Below are 22564 nucleotides of genomic sequence, written 5' to 3'. Positions count from 1 at the left end.
TTATAAAATGCCTTACCATTTCAGTATTAATATTATATTTTAATGACCTCCAGAATCAAGAGCGCCTGTGCGTCTGACACCTTCAAATGCCACTGTGCGCTCACTGCTTGTCAGGATTGTCTTCTGAGGCGCATTCATTTAGAAAAGATTGATGCAGCTTCTCCTACTGCAGCAAATGCAGTTTTTACTGTTGATATTTGGCGCCAGTTAATCAGGAAGTGACGATTTTGTTCGCTTTGACTCGTTGGATGGAAACGATGCTTCATTCGCACAACTTTTATGCGATAATCCAGTTTTGTGCATAAAGTTTATTCACATTTTTGGATGGAAATGCAGCTATTCACCATCAAAGTAAAACATTGTTCAAAGTCAAATAAATAGTGCTAATGTTGTTTTAAAGTCATACTTGCATGTGATTTCACACTGAGTATTTAAAATACCACGGTAAACAATACAGGGAGCATGTCACAAGTTGTCACCGAGGGTGAGTAAATTGTGAGTAAACTTTCATTTTTGGGTGAACTATCCTTTCAATTAATTTAATTGATTTTTTACATGTTTTTGTTTTTTGTTGTCGTCTTTTACTCAGACCAGTAAAAAGTCCTCTTAAAATTCAGAATGGCGTGCAGGAAAGTGATTCGCCAATAAAGAAGGTTCATAAACGCAGTCGAGCAATCCTAGACAGCGATGAAGAAGATGGAGATCAGCCAATGGTCAAGGAGCAGGAGCCAAAACAGAGTGAAGTTCAAACAGTAAAGAAAGAGAAGGTAAAATGTGAATAATCATGACCACTAAACATGAGAGCATGTCAGTATTGTTGTTAACTTTATTTCTGTCCCATGCTACCACAAATGCTCAGATTTCTGATGTTAAGACGGCTGAGGTAACAAAGGCTTCCTCTACTCCTGTATCTCCAAAATCCCCCAAAACCCCAACGACTCCGGTCACTTCGAGCACCTCTGTTTCTGTTGTAACTCCTGCGTCCTCTGGGACTCCTGGAACTCCAGCAACTCCAACATCAGTGTCACCGTCAGGCATTCCCAAACGCAAGACTGGTCTGTATTAGTCTGCTTTTCTCACTTTTTTGTGGTTGCGCTAATCATTTATTTGTATTTTTTCAATATTGCAAAATGCATTATGATTTAGGTATGGGCCAATGTAAAATTCTGATGGTATAATAATAATAATAATAATAAGTAATAATTATTAAATAATAATAATAAGTCAAGTCAGCTTTATTGTCAGTACACAATCAATCACATGTAAAGGACATACAGAGAATTGAAATTGCTTGACTCTCAGACCCCAGGTGCCTAACATGTAATATTAATACAAAAAGTAGAATAAAAAAAATATTACAATAAATACAGTTACACATATTATCTAAAAATATAAGTAAAAATTACAAATGTATGGTCCTTTTCTGTTGGAGATACTGTTGCCCTAAAAAAACTAAATAAAATAGTCATTAAAATTTTTTTATAAAAAGACACGTTCTGAGTTTGTTATATATTAACATTATATACACACTAACCGGCCACTTTATTAGGTACACCTTACTAGTACCGGGTTGGACCCCCTTTTGCCTTCAGAACTGCCTTAATCCTTCATGACATGGATTCAACAAGGTACTGGAAATATTCCTCAGATTTTGGTCCATATTGACATGATAGCCTCACACAGTTGCTGCAGATTTGTCGGCTGCAAATCCATGATACCAATCTCTCGTTCCACCTTAGCCTAAAGGTGCTTTGTTGGATTGAGATTGGATTATATGTTTATAACAAAGCAGCAAATCTGCATTTTAGGATGTGCATGTGTGTCAGTGTGTCTAGTTTTTGTGTAAAATGGTTTTCATTGCATCACAACATCATGTCAAAATTATCCCCTAAAATATATTGGGTTGTTGCACCCTATATGTGTACAGCCTTCATGAAAATAGAACATTGGTATATTTATTTCTAATGTTGGGGTAATTAAAAAAAAGGCTACAAACTTCAGAATAAATAGATAATTTAGGGCTGTTTTTCTGCTGTTGAAATAGTTACTGTTTATTTTGACAGAAGGGTTAAAAATCAGCTTATGAGTTTATTATATTTGATTAATTTGGCTTTTATTGGTCGTTCAGAGAAAAAAAACTTTCAATAATAAACTAAATCCATAAGGATCAGTCATGATGTAGTTGATTGTGTGCAGTAGGTTTTTCTTCAGTTCCTACCTGTTTAATATATTTGATGAAGCAGGCTTTCAACCTCTCTTTTTTTTAATAGCTCGTAAGCAGTTCCCTAAGAGGAAGCTGGAAAGCAGGAGTGATGGAGAAGAACTAAAAGAGGAAGAGAAGGAGGTCGATGGAGGACAGGAGAGTAAGAGAGCACGAGTCGACTCTTCACCAGAACAGACAGGTTAAATGAGTTGATATTTATTCACTGGTGTAGTTTCTCCTTGATCTCAGTTCATTTCTAATTCTTTTCTCTTTCTTTTTTTCAATTCAGAGAATGAGATGATGGAGGTGGACGAGACGAGTGCTGATGAAAAGACTGCAGTTGAGGAGAAAGAGGACAAGGCGAAAACTAGTGTAGTTGTGGACAGCGAGATGAAAGATGAAGATGACAAGAAGCAGAAGATAAATACAAACAACGAGGCAAAAGAGAAGGATAAAAATGAGAGTAAGCAAGAGGAGAAGATAGATACAGAAAAGGAGACGAAAGAAAAGGATAAAAAGATCAATAAGCAGCAGGAAAAGAAAGAAACAAAAAAGGAGACAAAAGAAAAGGATAAAAGTGACAAAAAGCAGGAGGAAAAAGATAAAAGTGACAAAAAGCAGGAGGAAAAGGATAAAACTGAGGAAAAAGTAAATGGTGAGAATGAAAAGGAGAAAATACCGGACAAGAAAGGAAAAGAAAGCAGCAGTCCTGAAAAAGTGGTGAAAAAAGAGAAGGACACAGACGGAGGATCTGCCAAAAAGAAACCCATCAGCAGCTTTTTTGGTGAGCCTTTTTATTGTTTTCTTCTTTTTTTTTGTTAACCACTCAAAATAAATGACTTATTTACCTTCACAACATCCCAAACCTGTATGATTTTTACAGCACAAGGGTGAGAAGCTATACAATTGAGTTTTCAGCTGAACCGTTATTTAGCTTTTAATCTTTTGTAGCACCCAGAAAGGCTGCAGTTAAACTGGAAAAAGAAGAGCGAAATGAAGGAGAGAAAAAGAAAGATGGAGAGACCTCTGATGTGGTGGAACAGAAAGAGAAGAAAAGGTTACAATTTAAAATGCCTTAATGACTTTAATAATATTTGGTAATTATTGTTCATTTTGGAAGTTTCTTTAGGTTTTTAAATATATATTTTTTCCAACAGTGAAAAGGGAGTGGATTCTGCAGTCCAGAGCCAATATGATCCTTCTAGAGCACATTATCATCCCATTGACCACGCCTGCTGGAAGAAGGGTCAAAAGTAAAGCATGCCTTTCGTTATTTATGAAACAGAGAGTCCTACGATTTCAGATTTTTCACAGAACTTCTTCAATCATCCCTATAGTCAGAGTTTGTTTTTGGTCTGTGCTTAACACAAGCTGAAGATATTTTCAGGTTTTGTTCTGTAACAGAATAATCTGTAATATCCACAAAGGTTTATACAGTCCTGGAAAACCTGGAAATGTCATGGAATTTTGACAATGCATTTTCCAGGCCTGAAGATGTTTTGGAAAAAATCAACCCAAAATATTTTTAAAAAGTCATGGAAATTAATTTGTTTAGCAAAAATCGATCTACTTGAATATGTTTGAGGTGATAATATTGGGTAAATTTTAAATACAATTGCGCAGTTAATTTTTTCATGTGACGTTCTCTTAGTGTGGTAAAAAAAAGCAACTCGTAGTTTCAGTTTCGGCTCTCTTTCACTCGCATTCGTCGTAATTTAAGCTACATTTTTTAGTGTGGTGTCCAGAAACCATCTCGAACTACAGGGCTAAGATGCTGTGAGTGCTAAAAGCTAATTTGTACTATTCTTATAAGTCTTATAAAAACAAAAGCCAACTATTCTAAAATATATTCATACAGACAGCAAGATACTTTCTAAAGCTTTTTACAGATTAAAAAACTACACAGAATGTCAATATTTTTTAATATGCTTTAAAAAGTTTGCATTTTTTTTCATGTAGTGTATGTAGACATTATTGAAACATTCGGTCATGAATATTTTACTGAAAGTTTTAAAAAATATCCTGAAATTTTAGTAGTAAAAATGTGTATGAACCCTGTGGCATGTGATCATGCTGAATTGAAAATCTGCTCACTAGTCTCCATTTGTGCAAACCAATTCTTTTACCAACTTGTAGACGTTAATGTTGAAGAAATGTGAGCGTGGAGTTTAACTATGTACACAACTTCTTACTTTAGCAGATGGTATTTAGGCTTTAAATGAATTTGTGAAGAATATCTTCATGAACTAAATCTGTAAGGTTCATAAAAATTAACTTATGGATTCTCACAATAATGTGTCATCCCTGCAGCGTTCGATATGTCATTGTTAAAAGATCAACGTAGTTAAATGCAAACTATTAATTATAGTCTTTTCTTCCCCTGCGGTGTTAGGAAAAGCTTTATACATTTACAAAAAAGCACTTTTTCCCCTTAAGCAGTAAAGTTTGATTTCCTCTCTTTCTTTTTTTTTTTTTTTCTTTTTTTTGGAATTTCATTATCTTTATCTCTTTCTCAGAGTGCCATATTTGGCTGTTGCTCGCACCTTTGAGAAAATTGAAGAGGATTCTGGAAGGTATGAAGTCTTGTATTCTGTGTGTTTTTCTACCTTTTATTTTTCATCTGTTTGAGCTAGAAAATGGGTCAATTTGTTTTAAAAAAATGTCTTTTTTTTTTTTTTAGGCTAAAAAATATTGAAACTCTTTCCAACTTTCTGCGCTCTGTAATTCTGCTATCTCCAGGTGAGTGTGTGTGAGAGTTTATACCTTGTGGTTTAAATGGATAGTCATTGTTTATGAGGTAACAGGGTTGTACTTTGTTTTTGTTCAACTTAAAAATAGCTGAATAGATTAAAGGGAAAAAGTTCACCAAAATATTTAAGTTGTCATTCTTTTAAGCACAATAGATCATATTTTGAAGACCGTATTCATACAAATTTTCAACACATGTTGAATGTCTTTTGTTCAAGAGAAAAGAGAATCTCAGAAAGGTTTAAAACCACTTGAGTGAGAGGAAAATTCTCAATTTTCATTGTTTGGGTTAAGTTATCTCTTCGGTAGCCAGAAGAAACACTTCAAAAATATAGTATGTAATCAGAATATCTAACCTTTAATGGATGTTTACACCAAGCACGATAAACAAGATGGAGTTCTGAAAAATGTTTCTGAATGTAAAACAACAGCACACTTCAGACCGAAAGTTGTAATACTAAAGATAGAGAGAAACAATGTTGTTGATTTTCTCTTTGACTTTCTGTCTACATTGAAATAAAAAGGGCTTGTGCAGTTTAAAGCTACAAGTGACACTGTGGAGAAGCACTCTGCTTGATTTTAAGCCCACTTTTCAAAGATTATTTAACAATAGCGATATTGGAAACATTTGGTTGTACTATAGGAAGGAATGACAAAAATAAATGAATGAAAGCCAGACTAGCCGCTTGTTAAGAGTGACTTCACACAAAGTAGCTTCTGGGTCCAAATGCTCTATCAAACTGTATGGGGAGGCTCAGCAAATGGTAATAATAAACGTTAACAAAGCGCTGTAATACTTTTGAAAATTACAATCAATATGACTAAAAAGTGGTCATAAACAAATATTTTCTTAATTCAATTGAGTAGCGGCTTGGACCCAGAAACAGTATTTTATACGTCACAAGTTGAGAAGTGGATAAACTTGACGTTTAAAAAGAAATGTACCTCAGGTTTCCAAAAAATTATTTGTTTTTATTCCACTACAGTGACTGTGATCGCTAAATTTCTGTTTTATTAGATAGATTAAAAGAGTTTTATTCACTGGTCTGATTCAATAAAAACATGGTTATAAGAGGGTAATGTAAAACTGTAGTGTAAGTAAATGTATAATTTAAAGTAAACCGATCGCTATCGTTTGCTGGTGTAAACACAAATATAGTTTTAAATTTATAGCTATTGTCCTTTGTGTGAACGTCTCTTTACTCCATACTCTTTGTTTGTTTAGATGACCTGCTGTGTTGTGTGTACCTGTGTCTGAATCAGCTGGGCCCTGCGTATCAGGGTCTGGAGTTGGGCATCGGGGAGACGGTACTTATGAAAGCCGTCGCTCAAGCAACCGGTAAATATATTCGTCTTTCCTATGGACCCTTTTTTCAAGACATTTGAATGACACATTTAATGGTCATCATAAACTTAAATTCTTAAAAAATTGTAATGTATATATTTTTTTAAAGATCCCCTATTTTGCATTAAAAAGGTAATATTTTGGTTTTGGGGGTCTCCAACAACAGACTGATATGCATGCAAGGTCAAAAAACATTTTCATTGTCTTATAATGTGCATTTATTTTTACCTAATTATCCCAACGACTCACATATGATTCATTCAGAGATTCTTTTGTTCCCAAACCCCTCCTTAGCACGATGCTAATCTGCGCTGATTGATCTGATAACCCAGTCTGTTGTGATTTGTCGACTGCGTTTAGCGTAAAACAGAGAGAAACATCCACTATGGATTATTAACATTGTTGAAGTAGTCAAAGTGCAGAGTGTATGTGTGAGCCCAATGAAGGAGTGCATTAAAGCAATGCAGTTTAACACCAGCATAATGCTCTATTCTTAACCATAAGTAAAAACAGTGACACACATTCTGTATTAATTCACACAGTGGCAAAAGCTGAACTAATTTGGAACTTGACCGCACATGTGTAGAACAGCTGTTAGTGGCCATAGCAGCAATAAACAGTAGAGGATCACAAGCTCACAAACACATTTGAGTCTGTAAACAAAGCGTCACGTGTCGCATTTTCATTGTGGCTTTAGACACAATATGTGAATATAAAGAGTTAACCAGATACGGTACAAGCCACGTGGAGCGATTACAAGTAACAAAACAATTAAATACATAATTTGCTAGTAGAGAAAACAAGGAGGCAACTTATTTAATCACACTTAAGTTACTTAAACTTGTGAAATGGAGGAAGAAACTGATCCATGAACTGTGTACTGTTCCTGTCAAGCTCTTACAAAGTCCCATTTATTAATAGTCTTTTCTGATCCTTCCTTTAACAAACAGCCAACGATTCCCCCATTGCAGGGTAGATTATTGTGTTAATCACCAGAACTTTCACTCCTCTTGTCATGATCAGTTCAAAACACACCCGCACTCTGCTAGCGTTTGAAGAGAAAGGCGCGTTCATGTTTTACCGGATCTGGCACAGAACGTATTTGTCTTGTGTCAACATTGACGTGAACAGGCAACCCATCTGGACGAACAAGGAATCATTTAAACAACTCTGAGTCAAATCTTTTATTAAAAATCTATATTTTTAAACAAGGTGCAGTTTCAGATTTAAACATCAGCTGGATGTTTTCATTTACTTAGAGCTGTATTGCACACTACATGAAAGTTAGTTTTCAAAAACTGATAATAGTAGCTCTTTAAAAATGTGTTCATATTTATGTGTATTATATCATCCTTGCATCAAATTACAAAAAACAAAGTACCAATTGTGCAAGGCATTTGAAATGCAGAGTGTTTGGGGGCAGGACTGTAAATTTGACATTGTTATCTCCTCTGCCTGCTGTCTCATAACACCATCGTGGAGTTTTTCTTTAATTACTTCAGCAAATAGGATTTTAAAAAAAGTATTTGAACTCTCCCTTCACTGCACTCTTTAAGTTCACACAACTATGATGACTTCCACTGCTGAGAAACCCGGAAACGTAAAAAGGGTCCATTGTTACTCATTATCTCCTTGTCTGACTCCTGTACTTGTGACTTCTTTTACCAGGGCGACAACTAGACAAAATCAAGGCGGAGGCTCAGGAGAAAGGAGACCTGGGATTGGTTGCTGAAAGTTCCCGCAGTAACCAGAGAATGATGTTTGCACCGGCTAATCTGACAGCAGGGGGTGTTTTCAACAAACTGAAGGAGATTGCTCACATGAGTGGAAACTCGGTGAGTGCAAGAGAGAATAGTATGGCGTAAATGTACATGAAACTCTTAAATGTGTAAAAAAAAAAATTATAATAAATAAATAAATGAGCACTTTATTTTATTGTACAGAACCAATAAACTACAAGTTAGTAGCTTATTAATAGTTTATAAAGTAGTTGTTGGGTTTAGGTATTTGGTAGGATTAGGGATGTAGAATATCATCATACTTTATAAGTACTAATAAACAGTTAATATCTTAATTATAAATAATAAGCAGGTAATACGCTTGTAGTTAATAGTGTGAATTAAGTGTTACTTAAAGTGTCACAAAAAAGGTGATTTTCTTGAGCGTACAAAAACCATAATATGTTTGGAGATGTTTAAGAAACAAGCTGTTTTTTCAGATAAACAAAAATGTTTAGAGCATAAGTCAGTTTTTCTGCTTAAAAAAATTGAGTTACGCGGCAGAATGCTTTCTTTGTTTGTTTTTTTTAACCCACCCAATGCCACTTTAGCCAGTTATATTTCAGCACCCTAGGCTGCTCTGTTGGAAAACCGCGTATTTCATTCATTCAGTCAGGAAGACTCTCAAAGCATGTGTCTCTGACCGAAAATGCGACCTCTGGTGGACAGTAACAGCCCTGAAATGAGAGGGAGATTCAGACTTCCACATGAGGTGGTGATTGTTTATCCAATAATTTAAATATTACAAACGTAAACATTAGGTGAGCAGGTTACATTGTAACCCCGTGTCCTAACAACACACTTCATGACTAGATTTGCAGTGATGAACAATCTGGCTGTTTGCACCAGACAAAATGCAAAAGAAATTTAAATGCAGCCATTAAGAAGCACAGAATAGTCAGTCACTCACGAAGTGGTAAGATTTTATAATCTATTTAATACATATTAAACCTCTTAATATTATTAAATGTGAATGCTAAATCACTCATATGTGTTGGCTTGCATTGTTTTACAGTTCTAATGATCAATTTCAAACGGTTTATTTTATAGTAAACTATCTTCTGCTGCTTTCAGTATATGGCATTAAATGTCACGTAAAATGGGATTCAAACTCCTGTTTTTAGCCATTAACACTGAATAAAGCACGAGGTGTACCTGAGGTGATCATTGTCATTTATCCTGTTGGTTATATGTGAGAAATGGAATCTTTTTTTTTCAAAATTTCAGGTATTGGTTGGGACAAAAAAACTTTTTAATATATATTATTTAATATTTAATATATTTAATTTTGGCCATTGCTTCTAGTTAGAAAACAGTTCAAATCCGCCTTTAGACTCGATAGTTACACTCGCATCAATCTGGCAACCTGCACTTGCATGGACCTGTTAGGGGAGGTGCAGAGTGAAAATTAGTTTTGATCCAGCAGTGCAATACCTTGTTCAACCACTGGGTGTCAAACTTGCATACTGCAGCTTCAAATCACAACAAATAAGTTTGTAAACGAATGTATTTTCTGATAAGGTCCCTAGTACATTCTCAAGCTATACAAATAAAACTATTGTCATCATAAAGCAAGTATTAACATATCACTCAAACCCCTATAAACTCATACTAATCTAATGAAAAAATAGCATTTGAGCGGTTTTAATTTTTATTGTTGTAATTGATGTTCTCAATAAAAAAATATTCATTTTAATAATATTTTTTTTTCTCTTTCAGGCAATGAATAAGAAGATTGACATTATTAAAGGCCTTTTTGTGGCGTGTCGGTTTTCTGAGGCCCGATACATTGTGCGGTGCGACATTTCACCTCTCACTTAGAACATTTGACATTTCTCATATGATCAGCCATGCAGAAATGTTGAGTCCATTCTGAAAAATACAGAATATAATTTATGGATGACAGTTTATTTTATTCATTTTTACTAAATCTAAATGATGTGCTTCTGGCCTTGATTATGCTGCTGTACAGCGGCAGATTTATATGAATATTAATGCTAAAAAGCAATGTGTTAATTTGATTGGTTGGCCTTGTGATTGACAGGTCGTTGGCGGGGAAGTTGCGGATCGGATTGGCTGAGCAGAGTGTTCTTGCAGCTCTCAGTCAGGCTGTGTGTCTGACGCCTCCAGGCCAAGGTTTAAAACGATCCTAATGAAACTGGCATTAACACGCATCATAATCACAACATTGACAGAACCTCCAGGCATTCAGCATTTGCAATTAGATTACTCTCTGCCGTGATGAATAAAAATGAATAACACTTAAACGTGTTAATATTAATTAGGTGTTCGTTTAGTTCAGCAGTGCTAATATGTTTTCCTTGTGTTTATTCAGAGTTCCCACCAGCTGTGTTGGATGCAGGAAAAGGAATGAGTACAGAAAACAGGAGAGTATTCCTAGAGGAGAAAGCACTAATCCTGAAACAGACATATTGGTGAGTGTAAACAGATATACAGTGGAAGAAAAGTATTGAACACTTTTTTTTTTCCTGGGGAAAATATTCTAAATGAGCTGTTGATGTGGAATTGAACCAGATTTTGGTAAAACCCAAACAGTACAAACATAAAAATAAAACAAAACAAAAAAAAGTATGTGTAATGATGAAATGACACAGAGGAATTATGAACTACTGAGATGTATTTAACAGGGAAATTACCAACCTACATCACACAGGTTCAACTGCGCATAGTAGTTGCAATGGCAAACATGCCATGTTGTGTGGTAGGATGCCAAAATAGAAAGTGCAAAAATAGAAAACTTAAGTTTTACCGTACACCACACTGCTTTTAATGCCGACCGCAGACGTCTTTGGCCAACAGCCATCAGAAGAGCTGAATGGAGTGAGGACCTAATTAAAAATGCTTGACTGCAGTTCTCATTTTATATCAGGTAAGATCATGCTATGCTGAATCATATACATTACTTGTTTTTGATTGCAGCAATGATTTCAGCAAAAACACTTAGATATTTTTAATTAAACTGCAGACACTAAATGCTTAGAATGAAATGTAAAAAAGTTAGTTCACATACCCTGCCATACAGGTGCAGTTCGCTGTCAGAATGCAGTTGTTTTGCTTGTTGATGATTACCCAGGCCTTGTACAGTTGCGTCTTTTTCATTGTCTTTGGCTAAGCAGAACCTTGGTTTCTAGCACTACAAAGTTTTTAATCTGGTAATCATGGAACATTATTTCTTGCACATGACCACACAGAACTGTGCTGATCACTGGGTGACAAGCTGTTATAATGCGCTGAAAGCAATATCTGAGTAATGCATATAATATGTAATCAATATAACTTATCTCTAATACAACAACAAACTCTGTAGTGCATTGGATGTCATTCCCTCATTGGAAATGCTAGCACTCCTGTTTTTTTTTTCCTGCAATCTCGATGTGTGCGCATCCTGAATGTTTACAAACCAGTAATTTGCCTATACTTTATATAAAAGGCATTTTTAGTGATGGCAGCTTGAAGTCCTCTCTCATATGGAGAATGAAGTCACATGAATTGCTTCAACAGAGTGGAAAAATTCTAATGGTTCTGTGGGTCTCGTCTATCAAATCTGATCTTTAATTTTTATTTTATATTGGTTTTTAAGTCAGGTGATTGGCTGGGCCATTCTACAGCTTGATTTTCTTTCTCTGAAAGCATTTAAGAGTTTCCTTGGCTGTGTTTTGGATCATCGTCTTGCTGAAATGTCTACTCTGTTTCATCTTCAACATCATCCTGTTAATGTGGATGTTGGATTGAAGCAGCTAATATTAATTTACAATGACGAAGGGCTGAGGGTTGCTGAATAACTACTGGGAGATTTCAGTTTCTGTCTGGGCTATCACTGCCTTACTACACCTCCCTTTCTTTGTGTTCAATATTTTTTCCTGTGTCATTTCATTTTATTACACAAATTGATTTGTAAACTAATTAGATTAATTTTTTTTTGCATATATGGATTTGTTTTAGTCAACGACACCTTTAGAAATGTTTTTTTTTTTTTTTTTTTTTTGAAAAAAATACTCATATGCTCAATACTCATTTCCCCCACTGTAATTTTGAATATATTATGCATGTTCTTTCCAAAATTCCTTCTATTAGGCTTATTTGCTGCAAGGACACATTACATTTATCAAAAGTGACATCAAAGGCATTTATAATGTTTGAAAGCATTTTGTTTCAAGTGCTTCAGTCATTTTGAGCTCTTTCTAATCGTCAAGAATTCTAAACGAGTTAAATGTAACCGTGTCCACAAGAATATGAAGCAGAGAAAACTTCAAACATTGATAAAAATAAACAGCATTATTGAAGATGGAGTACCAATAATAACATTAGGAATTTCTGAAGAAAGTGAAGTAATGATAAATAAAAGATATGGTATGCACTGTTGTCTCACAGCAAGAAGGTTGCTGGTTCAAGTCCCCACTGGGTCAGTTGGCATTTCTGTGTGAGTTTGCATGTTCTCCCCATGTTGCTGTGGGTTTCCTCCGGGTGCTCCGGTTTCCCCCACGGTCAAAGACATGCGGTGACATAGGTGAACTGAATAAATTAAATTGGCTGTAGTGTATGTGTGTGTATCTCATTACTTACATTGATACATAATCGTGCAGGGTCATGCGTTTCATTCATTTTAAAGTGTGCTCTGACTATACAAAAATATGTTAAGAGACAGAATAAATCATGATATTTTTTATATATTTCTGACACTGGAAGTAAACACTTGTCAGTACAATGAGATATATTTAATAAGACTTATTAACATGTCTGCGGTTATAGTTTTCTTTTTATTTAGCTAATTATGTTTCGTAAAAGTAGCTCAGTTGATTGGTTTGACACTCCTTGGTTTGCAGTTGGTAAGATATTTAATAGGGTCTTTGCTTTTGAGCTCATTAGCAATATATTTTGCAAGGCTGATTCATTACTGTGAAAATGTTTGTGTTGCTCGAATGTTCTTATGTAAAAATTTCATCATGCATTGAGGAAAGCTATCCGTATTTAGATTTTAACACTGATTATTGTTGAAAGGCTAAAAATAGATTTTTAAAAATTTTTTATTTAAATGTCCAGCCAGGTTGGCTAGCGTTAGGTAAATATACGCAGTCGAGAGCACAACCTGATTGTCAAACACCAACCGCTGCTGTGAGGGATAATTATCTGTACACTACAAACAATATTTCAATTACGACTACAGGTGTCCCCTGCATAACAAGTGCTTTTTTAATGAGTATTAGCATAATTTGTACCCTGCAGGAAGCCTGATTTTAACAAATTGGACAGGTGTTGCAGTTGCTTTAAATCACCTCAATGCATGCAAATAATGTTTTCTGTGCTTTCTCTCATATTAGTGAGATGCCAAATTATGATGCAATCATTCCTGTATTGCTGAAGGAGGGGATTGATGAACTGCCCAATCACTGCAAGCTCACTCCAGGTACTGACCATTCGTAGCTTGCTCAGTTCTACTACTACTAAATGAAAATTTAATTTTAGAAATGGACTAAACTGTATTATGTTTTAAAGGGGTTCCTCTGCGACCCATGTTGGCTCATCCGACTAAAGGGGTTGGTGAGGTAATGAAACGTTTCGATGAAGCCTCCTTCACCTGCGAGTACAAATATGATGGAGAGAGAGCCCAGGTGTGCTATTTTAATCTTATTCCACAAGGTGGAGCCTCAGTCCTAAAAGTGACCTTTTTTGTTTCCATAGCAATACCATTGATTGAACTAATTGTTTTTTCTTTGCATTTAACAGATCCATATTCTTGAGAACGGAGAGGTGCGCATTTTCAGCAGAAACCAAGAGGACAACACGAGCAAATACCCTGATATTATCTCACGAATCCCACAGGTAATGCAAATGCAAAGCAGAGGGATAGAAATAGATTTCTGATGGATGCACAAGCTGGTCTCTGTGTCTAATGCAGGGCACATGCTGTGCCATTTTTGCCACAATTTTACTGTGTAATTTCTGGGATAATAAAAGATTCCATCATAGGGCAAAATTGGCAGTCTTGGACCGCCTAAGCCTCAGTGTGACATACTCACTGAAGCCCAGTTAATTGCTTTCGCAATGAAACCTTAGCCTTAGAGGTTCTGGCAGAATGATTGTTTTAGTCATGTTTATGTATTATATAAAAGTTTTGGAAAAAACCTAAAAGAAAACTGTAGCAACGGGGTAAATGCACAGCTAATTATCACAATATCATGTTTCATATCTTTCCATATTGATTATTATTGAATATTTTTTTATGATACATTTAGGAAAATAAGGATATTTTGTATGTTATTTAACCACTTTATTTTCATTTACCAACATTACTCAGCCAAATAGTTTTAAGAGTCAAAAAAAATATTTAAACAAAATATCTGATCTCTTTATAATAAAATAAACATGTTAAAGAGACTCTTAAACTTGATAGATAAAATGTTACAAATTTTGTGCAATTGTAAAGCGTAAACACTGAAGGTAGATCAACATCTGTCAACATCTGTAAGGTGTCAATAATGATTAATTAAACCTTAAACTCTGTTAACAACACAAATTTTGATAATCAAATCTGAGTTTTTAAGTAAAGAAACTAACCATCATTATTCAAAAACATACTGAACATTAAAAATTGTGAAGTTTAAAGACTACATTAGCACTATGCTAAAAAAATCTTTCAGAATGGGTGCTAGTGGCAGGGATGCACAAGAAAAGAATCCAAAAAGCCACTCTGGTGATTTACATTTTTTTTTACAATCTCCTAACTGCTGAAAACTCATTTTCAGACGTGTTGTTGTTCTGACCTGAAGTGTCAAGTGAAATGCGTGGTTTCCTTCACTATTTACAATAGGCTTTGTGCTTGCACTCCCCTGGCGTCTCTTGTAACTAGTCGACCATCCACCATTTTCTCAGAGGATGACAAAAAGACAACTCATTGTTGCAGCACCGATGCAAGTTTATGGAAAAAAGTAAAAAGCACTGCAGTGTTTGGATGCACCGTGTTGGTCTGAGGTGATTAGTCTACCATTATTACTGAAATGTGTATATTCCATACAAAGTGGGAAGCAAATTGGTTAGTTCTATGTACATGAATCGCGGTGGGCTCGTGGCATTCGGAAAAGTTCAGATGTTTTTTAACTGTAAACTAGGGTTGTAACAATATACCGGTATGACGGTTTACCACGATTTGAACGTGCACGATTATCATACCATGAACAATTGCATATCAACGGTTTTAACCCTTAAAGACCGAGACAGCCGCCCGCGGCTAAAAATAAGTATTGCTCTTAAGTGTTTTAATAACTTTTGATCCGCTGATCCGATTCATACAATTCAAAGATTGGCATAAAGAAGAGAATCTCAGCTTTCCAGTGCTGTATCACATAACATTCGCGGACTTTCAGAGGCTCCGGAATCAGTGCGGTTACGTCATCAACATTTGACAACGCTGATTTGACAAAGAAACGCTCGTCACTGTGTCTCCGGACAAATCAGACATGATACATTGATGCATTGTCCCTCCTCCATGCCCAGATTGGTTCAAACTCGCTATATCACAACCAATAAGCATAGGTTTCGCTTTTGTTTGTGGACCAAGCTTTTTGAACAACACGGAATGAGAGATAGGCATACATTTATGCGCGGCTAAATAAAACGCAAAAAAAAAAAGTTTTGCATGAAATAATTCCCATACTAAGTACTTTTGCATGCACAGCAGCACAGAAACATGACAAAACAGTGACACAGCAAAGACGAACTGCTGATCTTGCTGTTTTCAAAAGACACAAATGAAGGTGCAGCTGTTTGTCTGCATTGCATACAACCACATCCAAATCCACAGACAACCATATCCATGCTGGCACATAAAACCTAAGGATGTTCCATATTGAATCTAGTTTCGTTATGTAACTATTTATAGTATAGTAAATATTTATATCTATTTTTTTACTGAGGATTTGTACCATGTTTATTTGGACTTTATTTGGATTTTGACACATTATTTATTATTTTCTTATTTTTATTTGTTCATTGTAAGTGGTGTTGTTTATAGTAACTAAAAATATATTATTTGGAAAAAGTCAAATTTGCTTCACTGTTCTATTATTTTGTAACATTTGTAACATACCGTATACCGCGAAACCGTCAAACCGTGGTATTGTTTTAGACGATTATCATACCGTGAAAAATTCATACCGTTACAACCCTACTGTAAACACACACATACACGCACACCACGTGCGTCTCTCTGTGTGTGACGGCAGTTTCTCTGTCGACAGCTTTTCCATACGTTTTACATCTCAGACAATGAAGTCGCAAAAGATATGTAAACGATTCATGTTACTTACAAAGGCATATTCCGGATATGTGTAAAAGAAGTCCTGTAACGCATTGAGTTAAAAAAATACAGCAATGCTCTCTTATCTGGAGTGTAGCAGCAAAAAAAATCAATCAAGGCTCACACAGGTCTCATCCCACATCTTGTGCTTTATTCTGTCACCAGCGTCACCACAGAAAATAACTTAATCTGAGCATGAGAAAAAAAGAAAAATAAACATTGGTCCCGCGCACATGCGCTTCTCTTGTTACAGGTAGTTCACAGTATAAACACACACACAACGGCACACAAACACTCTCTTAAAGGAGCCACATCTCATTTTCACTCGTTGCAGACACTTGTTGACTAACTGTTTACACAAAACGCTCGTGCTTGTATGGGCGTGACGTGGAGCCGATCCGCAAATTGCAGCACATTATGACGATGACCAATCAGAGTCACTTGAGGGCGGGCCTTTCAGAGGAACTAGGAAATATATCAGTCGTTTTCATATTAGCTGAGTAGCTGTGTAAAATCAAAGTGAGATATATGAAAAAATAACGCGATTTCCTTCGAGTGAAACATGAGCACACATTGCTTTGCATCTTAACACAACCAAGCCATTAAAATTACATTCTGGACCACCCCTTTAATAAAACTAAAGCACTTCATAACAAACTTTTTTTATTAATATTAGCATTAGTGTTTGGTAAAATACTGAAATCGATTTCATTGCCCAGCCCTATGCTTTTTTTTTTGGACAATGATAAACTTTCAGTGTATTGTTAATGTGACTTAATGTGTTCTTTTTGAGCATCGATGTTGTAATGTAATTAAAATACAATAAGTTAAATAAACTTAAGCGTTCATTTAGTTGTTCAAGTGTAAAACGAGATGAAAGACCGTGTAACCATTAGAAGCTTCAGTACCTGCAGGCTAGTGCAGAAACTCCATTGAAAATACTGGGGTTAAAATCAATTGTCATATTTTAAAGACATGGTGTGGGAAAATGGAATTTAATGCAGTGCTTCTTGCCCTGCCTGGGACCCACTTCATTTTGTATATGTATCAGGCAGTAAAGATCACTGATTTTTAAAGAGATCAGTTCTTAAATGTTGCATTTTTGTAATAGACAATTCACTGGAAGCTCTGGGGCTGACTGGCTGAAAATTCAAAGTCTGTGTGCATAAACCCCATTATAGCTTTCTGAACTAAGTTCAAGATGAAGTAGTGATTTTACAAAACCCGAAAAGAAAATTTTATTAGTTTAATTAAGGAATTCATATTGCATGTTACAAATTTAAATGCTTCTCACTGACTCTGAAAGTGCTTTTTAATAATGGTTGCATCATCAAGACACACAATTGCTCCAAGCTCATTCTGTGTTTTTTTTCCCCAGCTGATAAACGGACTGTTAAAATTAGTTCTGCTGTTTTGTTCTGTTTGGCTTGCTATGTTTTTCATGCACAAATGGTCACACTTATCAGTCAGATTGGTAGTGCCACCAGTTACAGAAGATTGTAAACTGTGACTGTGTAGTGGGGCTGAATGACTTTAGATTTATTTTGGATCTTTTATGTTATTTATGTTAGAGTCAACATTGATCAACAAGATGCAAATGTTTTGCAACATGTCACAATGTGCTATTTATTAGGGAAAAATATACAAGACTCCTTAGTTTTTCATAATTTTTTGGGGGGGGATTTTAAAAATTACTGATTTTTGTTGTGTTAATTCCCAGAAATTTGCGGACAATTTTGTGATTTTAAAAAATATATAAATGTAAAAAATTATATATATTTACCATATGTTAGGTGTGCAATCTGAAACAATGACACAAAAGCTTCTTTATTTAGATCTGAAACGGTAAGGATTAGGCCAAAGAAAGGTTGTATAATTCTTATTTTTATCCACGATCTTTCTTTCAGATTTCACTCCAAGGTGTGTCTGATATAATGTATCGCACTCAGGACATCCGTTAGGGCTTCCCTTTTTTTTGTCTAGTTACCTGCAGGAAAAGAGTTAAATGAAATCATTTTGACGCACATCATAATACCAGTCATGCATGTAAAGCACAAATAATGTCCTTCAATTCGGTCACGTCCAGCGGCGATCACCCTTGAATCAATCTCATCTTCACCTGTTTGTTCCATTGCTTCGTTTGCTCTAACTTTCTTTTGCAGTCTTAAGCTCTTCAAATGCACAAAATGGCCAATTCTCGTCACAAGATGTCTATCTTATCTTTACTATGACTTCACATGTTAATCACTCGCGCTTCATTTGCGTCTGCTTACTGCACAACCTGAAAACTTTCCAGCCTTCTATTCCATGTACTTCTAGGATTGTGAGGGCTCAGAAGAGCCATCATTTTTTGAGACACTCAAATACATCACATGCGCTGTGTATGCAACGTCTATAAGTCATGTAAAACAAACAAAAGCAAACTGAAATAAATATAGTTTGATCATATAGTTTGGAATTTGATGTTTTATGAGATTATTTACATTTTCTGCGATTATTTTGCATTAAATTAAGAATTTTGCAGAATTGCAAAAATTAGCCATTTTGTTCATTTTGCGTTGGATGCAGCAATCGCGAAACACTAGGGTGTCTGATTAAAAACATTTATTTATTTTTTTGTTAAATTCACATCTCGTGGTAAAAATGAGACTAATGCGTGATTAACTGGAAAGGATTGAGGGCGAAAGTGGTACTGCTGAACTTCACTGCTGAATTTCCCACCTCTGACTGTACTTTTCCCACTCTGTTGAAAGTTAAAATACTTTTACATTTGACACAGCGTCTATAAAACGCAGCTTGTGCATGTCTCTTTTAAAGAGCTTTAAAGTCATGCATGTTTTTTTAAATTGGTGTTTACAATTAAAAAACAAAGGAAAAGTAGCACATTGGATGGGAAAACGAATTCTGCGTGAATGGTCAAACACTATTATGTTGTTGTGCCCACATGATTCATGCTGCATGACTAGTTGACATCAGTCAAAGTCTGGTAGAGCATTAAAGTGATGGCAGAGCATTCATCAAGAGTATATTATCAAAGCATTTGTTGATGTACACTTTGCATTAGATTTTAACCAATGCATATGAAAATTAAAAACTAGGACTGTTCGATATTGAAAAAAACTGACTGCGATATTTTGTTTCTCTATGATTTATATATTGCAATTTGAATATAAATTCACAAGATGACTTGAGTAAATCTATTTGGAAAGTATTTATAATTTTAGAGCAGTGCATCTGCATAAACATACAAAATTATCCAAAAATATAGCAATTAAAATAAAGCACAGATAAAACAATGCAACAAAAATAAAAGTCAAATAAACAGCTCTTCATAGTTTTAGGTGAAGTCTAACAGCATTAAGGTTCAGAATTGCAATAATCAAAAATAAATTAACGCTGTATAATCTTCATTGTATAAGTAATAAATAATTAATCTTTGTTAAAGTGGCACACTTTAGAACTTTTTGTACCCACATGGTTTAAATTGGATTAAATCAAATGAAAGTCTTTCACACTATTAGAACCTATTAGATTAGGTCAAGTTTGAATAAGCCCAACATAACACATGTAACGCTGGAATGTCATGTCTATGCTGAAACGATAGATTGTCCAGCCCTAGGTGACACAATATTGGAAAAATCTGACATTGTGATATTTTTTTTTTGCTGCAATTATATATTGTGATGCAAATATAATTTCAATAAAAAATGTTAATTTTAGATTGACTGAGATAACCAAGTCTTTTTCTCTGCAGTGCATCTGCATAAAATGTAATTACAAGCATTTATAGATATGACTGATCAATAATAAAAGTTAAATACAGTGCTTCATGCTTTTCTGGGGAGTGTAACCGTATTCAAGTACAGAAATTGAACAGTCAAAAGAGAAATAACATGCTCATCGTTTATTTTAAAGTAATGTTTAATAATATCTTCATTTTTTAATATTTAACAAACAATCTAATCCTCCGTTGTGACTATTGCAGAAACACACATTGCGATATGGATACTCAAATTATATATTTTTCAGCCCCAACTCAAATTATGTTTAATGTTGCATTTATATGCTAAACATCTTGCTGACCTAAGTAGTTAAGAGGAAAAAACGGATCACATACTATTAAAGTTATATACATTCACAAATAGAAACATTGCAACTCATTGTTATGAGATGCATAATAAATGAAATATTGTGTCGTAAAACAACTTGATAATCTATGAAAACTGTCAGCTTTGGCATTTAACAACCAGCATAATCGTTAATAATCGTTTTGTAAATAAAGGCAGAAATTGTGTACACCAGCCTTTACTAAGAGAAAACCACAGCCAGTCAGAATGTGATGTTGAATATGCAGCAGTTTTGGGATTTTGCTCATATGAGATTTCACAGTGGGTGAAGGAACTCAACATGATATGACCAAAATAGAAAACCAAGCAATTGGCGACACATTTTCCAGATACTAACATTGTTGCGATCACACCTGGTTAGGACACCGTGTAAAGTCTTTCTCACAGACTCTCTCTTTTTCTTTATTTTTTTCCCCAAGTCTCTTTATATCTGTCTCTTTCTCTCTCTTTTTCAAATTTGTCCTCTGTCATACTGCTCTGTTCTTCTCACAAGAAAGCAATAATGGATTCAAGCCCTAAAGCAAAGAAAAGATTTGATGAATGACACCAGCTCACGCGCAGATAAATCAATGGAAACGCTGTTGTTTTGCTTATCAGTGCCCATATACAATCTCAGCACCTTAATATCTCACTTTTTTCCATTCGCTTTTCTCAGTTGTCTGATATTCAATGCAAAATCTCATTATTGTACAAGTATCAAATTATTGTACAAGTATCAAAACTGTCTGAACAAGTCATGAACAAGATGTCTCTTAGGAAATGAACATGTTCACTCAGCAGCTGTCAGTTGTGTTTTAAAATGCTAAATGTAGAAAAGTTCATAGCGGTTAAAGGGATAGTTTACCCAGAAATGAAAATTTATTCATTATTTACTCACCCTCAACCTTTATGATTGTGTAAGATTTCAAGCAATTGTAAACCAAGAAGCTATTAAGATTGAAGCTTTGACAAACATTAATCGCATTTAATTATTTATACAATGAAGATTGTAGTGTTATTTTACATTCGATTATTGAATTTCTGTACCTGAATACTGTTAGATTTCACAGAAAACCATAAAACATGGATAATTTTTTTTATATCTTTGTTCTGTTGTATTCATCTTTAGTTGTGCTGTTTTTTTATATTTTATGCATGATTCTTTTTTAAATTATCCCAATTAATGTAAAATTCTGAATTCTTTTCAAATAGAGTTATAAGTCACTTGTGAAATTATGCTCATATCGCAATACAGTGCATCAGGAAAGTATTCATAGAGCTTCACTTTTTCCACATTTTTTTAAGTTACAGCCTTATTCCAAAATGGATTAAATTCATTTATTTTCTCAAAATTCTACACACAATACCCCATAATGACAATGTGAAAAAGGCAAAAGGCTGGGGAAGGCTACAGAAAAGTTTCTGCTGCTCTGAAAGTTCTACTGAGCACAGTGGCCTCCATCATCCGTAAGTGGAAGATGTTTGGAACCACCAGCACTCTTCCTAGAGCTGACCGGCCATTTAAGCTGAGTGATCAGGGAAGAAGGGCCTTAGTCAGGTAGGTGATCAATAACCCGATGTTAACTCAGTCTGAGCTCCAGTGTTCTTCTGTGGGTAGAGTATGTGAACCTTACTGAAGGACAACCATTTGTGCTGCAATCCACAAATCAGGCCTGTATGGAAGGGTAGCCAGATGGAAGCCACTCCCCACCTGGAATTTTCCAAAAGTCATCTGAAGGACTCTCAGACCATAAAAAAAACAAAATTCTCTGGTCTGATGAGACTAAAATTTAACTCTTTGGAGTAAATGCCAGGCGTTACGTTTGGAGAAAACCAGGCACCGCTCATCACCAGGCTAATACCATTCCTACAGTGAAGCATGGTGGTCGCAGCGTCATGGTGTGGGGATGTTTTTCAGCAGTAGAAACTGGAAGACTAGTCAGGATAGAGGAAAAGATGAATGCAGCAATGTACAGAGACATCCTGAATGAAAACCTGCTACAGAGTGCTCTTGACCTCAGGCTGGGGGGACGGTTCATCTTTCAGCAAGACAATGACCCAAAGCACACC

The 22564-nt window shown here is 35.2% G+C and overlaps 1 protein-coding gene across 1 annotated transcript in view; it reads left to right on the top strand.

The window, feature by feature from the left end:
- The window catches only part of lig1 (ligase I, DNA, ATP-dependent), a 42660-nt gene that overhangs the window by 2649 nt on the left and 17447 nt on the right, over nucleotides 1-22564 (top strand). Inside the window, exons 3-18 of the mRNA NM_001126388.1 lie at nucleotides 590-767; nucleotides 860-1055; nucleotides 2271-2402; nucleotides 2493-2987; nucleotides 3155-3260; nucleotides 3361-3456; nucleotides 4720-4776; nucleotides 4884-4942; nucleotides 6177-6290; nucleotides 7965-8131; nucleotides 9794-9870; nucleotides 10119-10210; nucleotides 10410-10509; nucleotides 13414-13499; nucleotides 13589-13704; nucleotides 13820-13915. Of these exons, the coding sequence (NP_001119860.1) occupies nucleotides 590-767; nucleotides 860-1055; nucleotides 2271-2402; nucleotides 2493-2987; nucleotides 3155-3260; nucleotides 3361-3456; nucleotides 4720-4776; nucleotides 4884-4942; nucleotides 6177-6290; nucleotides 7965-8131; nucleotides 9794-9870; nucleotides 10119-10210; nucleotides 10410-10509; nucleotides 13414-13499; nucleotides 13589-13704; nucleotides 13820-13915 (2167 nt within the window). The remainder of the gene's footprint in view (nucleotides 1-589; nucleotides 768-859; nucleotides 1056-2270; nucleotides 2403-2492; nucleotides 2988-3154; nucleotides 3261-3360; nucleotides 3457-4719; nucleotides 4777-4883; nucleotides 4943-6176; nucleotides 6291-7964; nucleotides 8132-9793; nucleotides 9871-10118; nucleotides 10211-10409; nucleotides 10510-13413; nucleotides 13500-13588; nucleotides 13705-13819; nucleotides 13916-22564) is intronic.

This window comes from Danio rerio, chromosome 2 (assembly GCF_049306965.1).
Source record: "Danio rerio strain Tuebingen ecotype United States chromosome 2, GRCz12tu, whole genome shotgun sequence".
Lineage (NCBI taxonomy): Eukaryota > Metazoa > Chordata > Actinopteri > Cypriniformes > Danionidae > Danio > Danio rerio.
The sequence above is the reverse complement of the archived record's forward strand: the minus strand, read 5'-3'. Positions and strand labels throughout refer to the sequence as shown.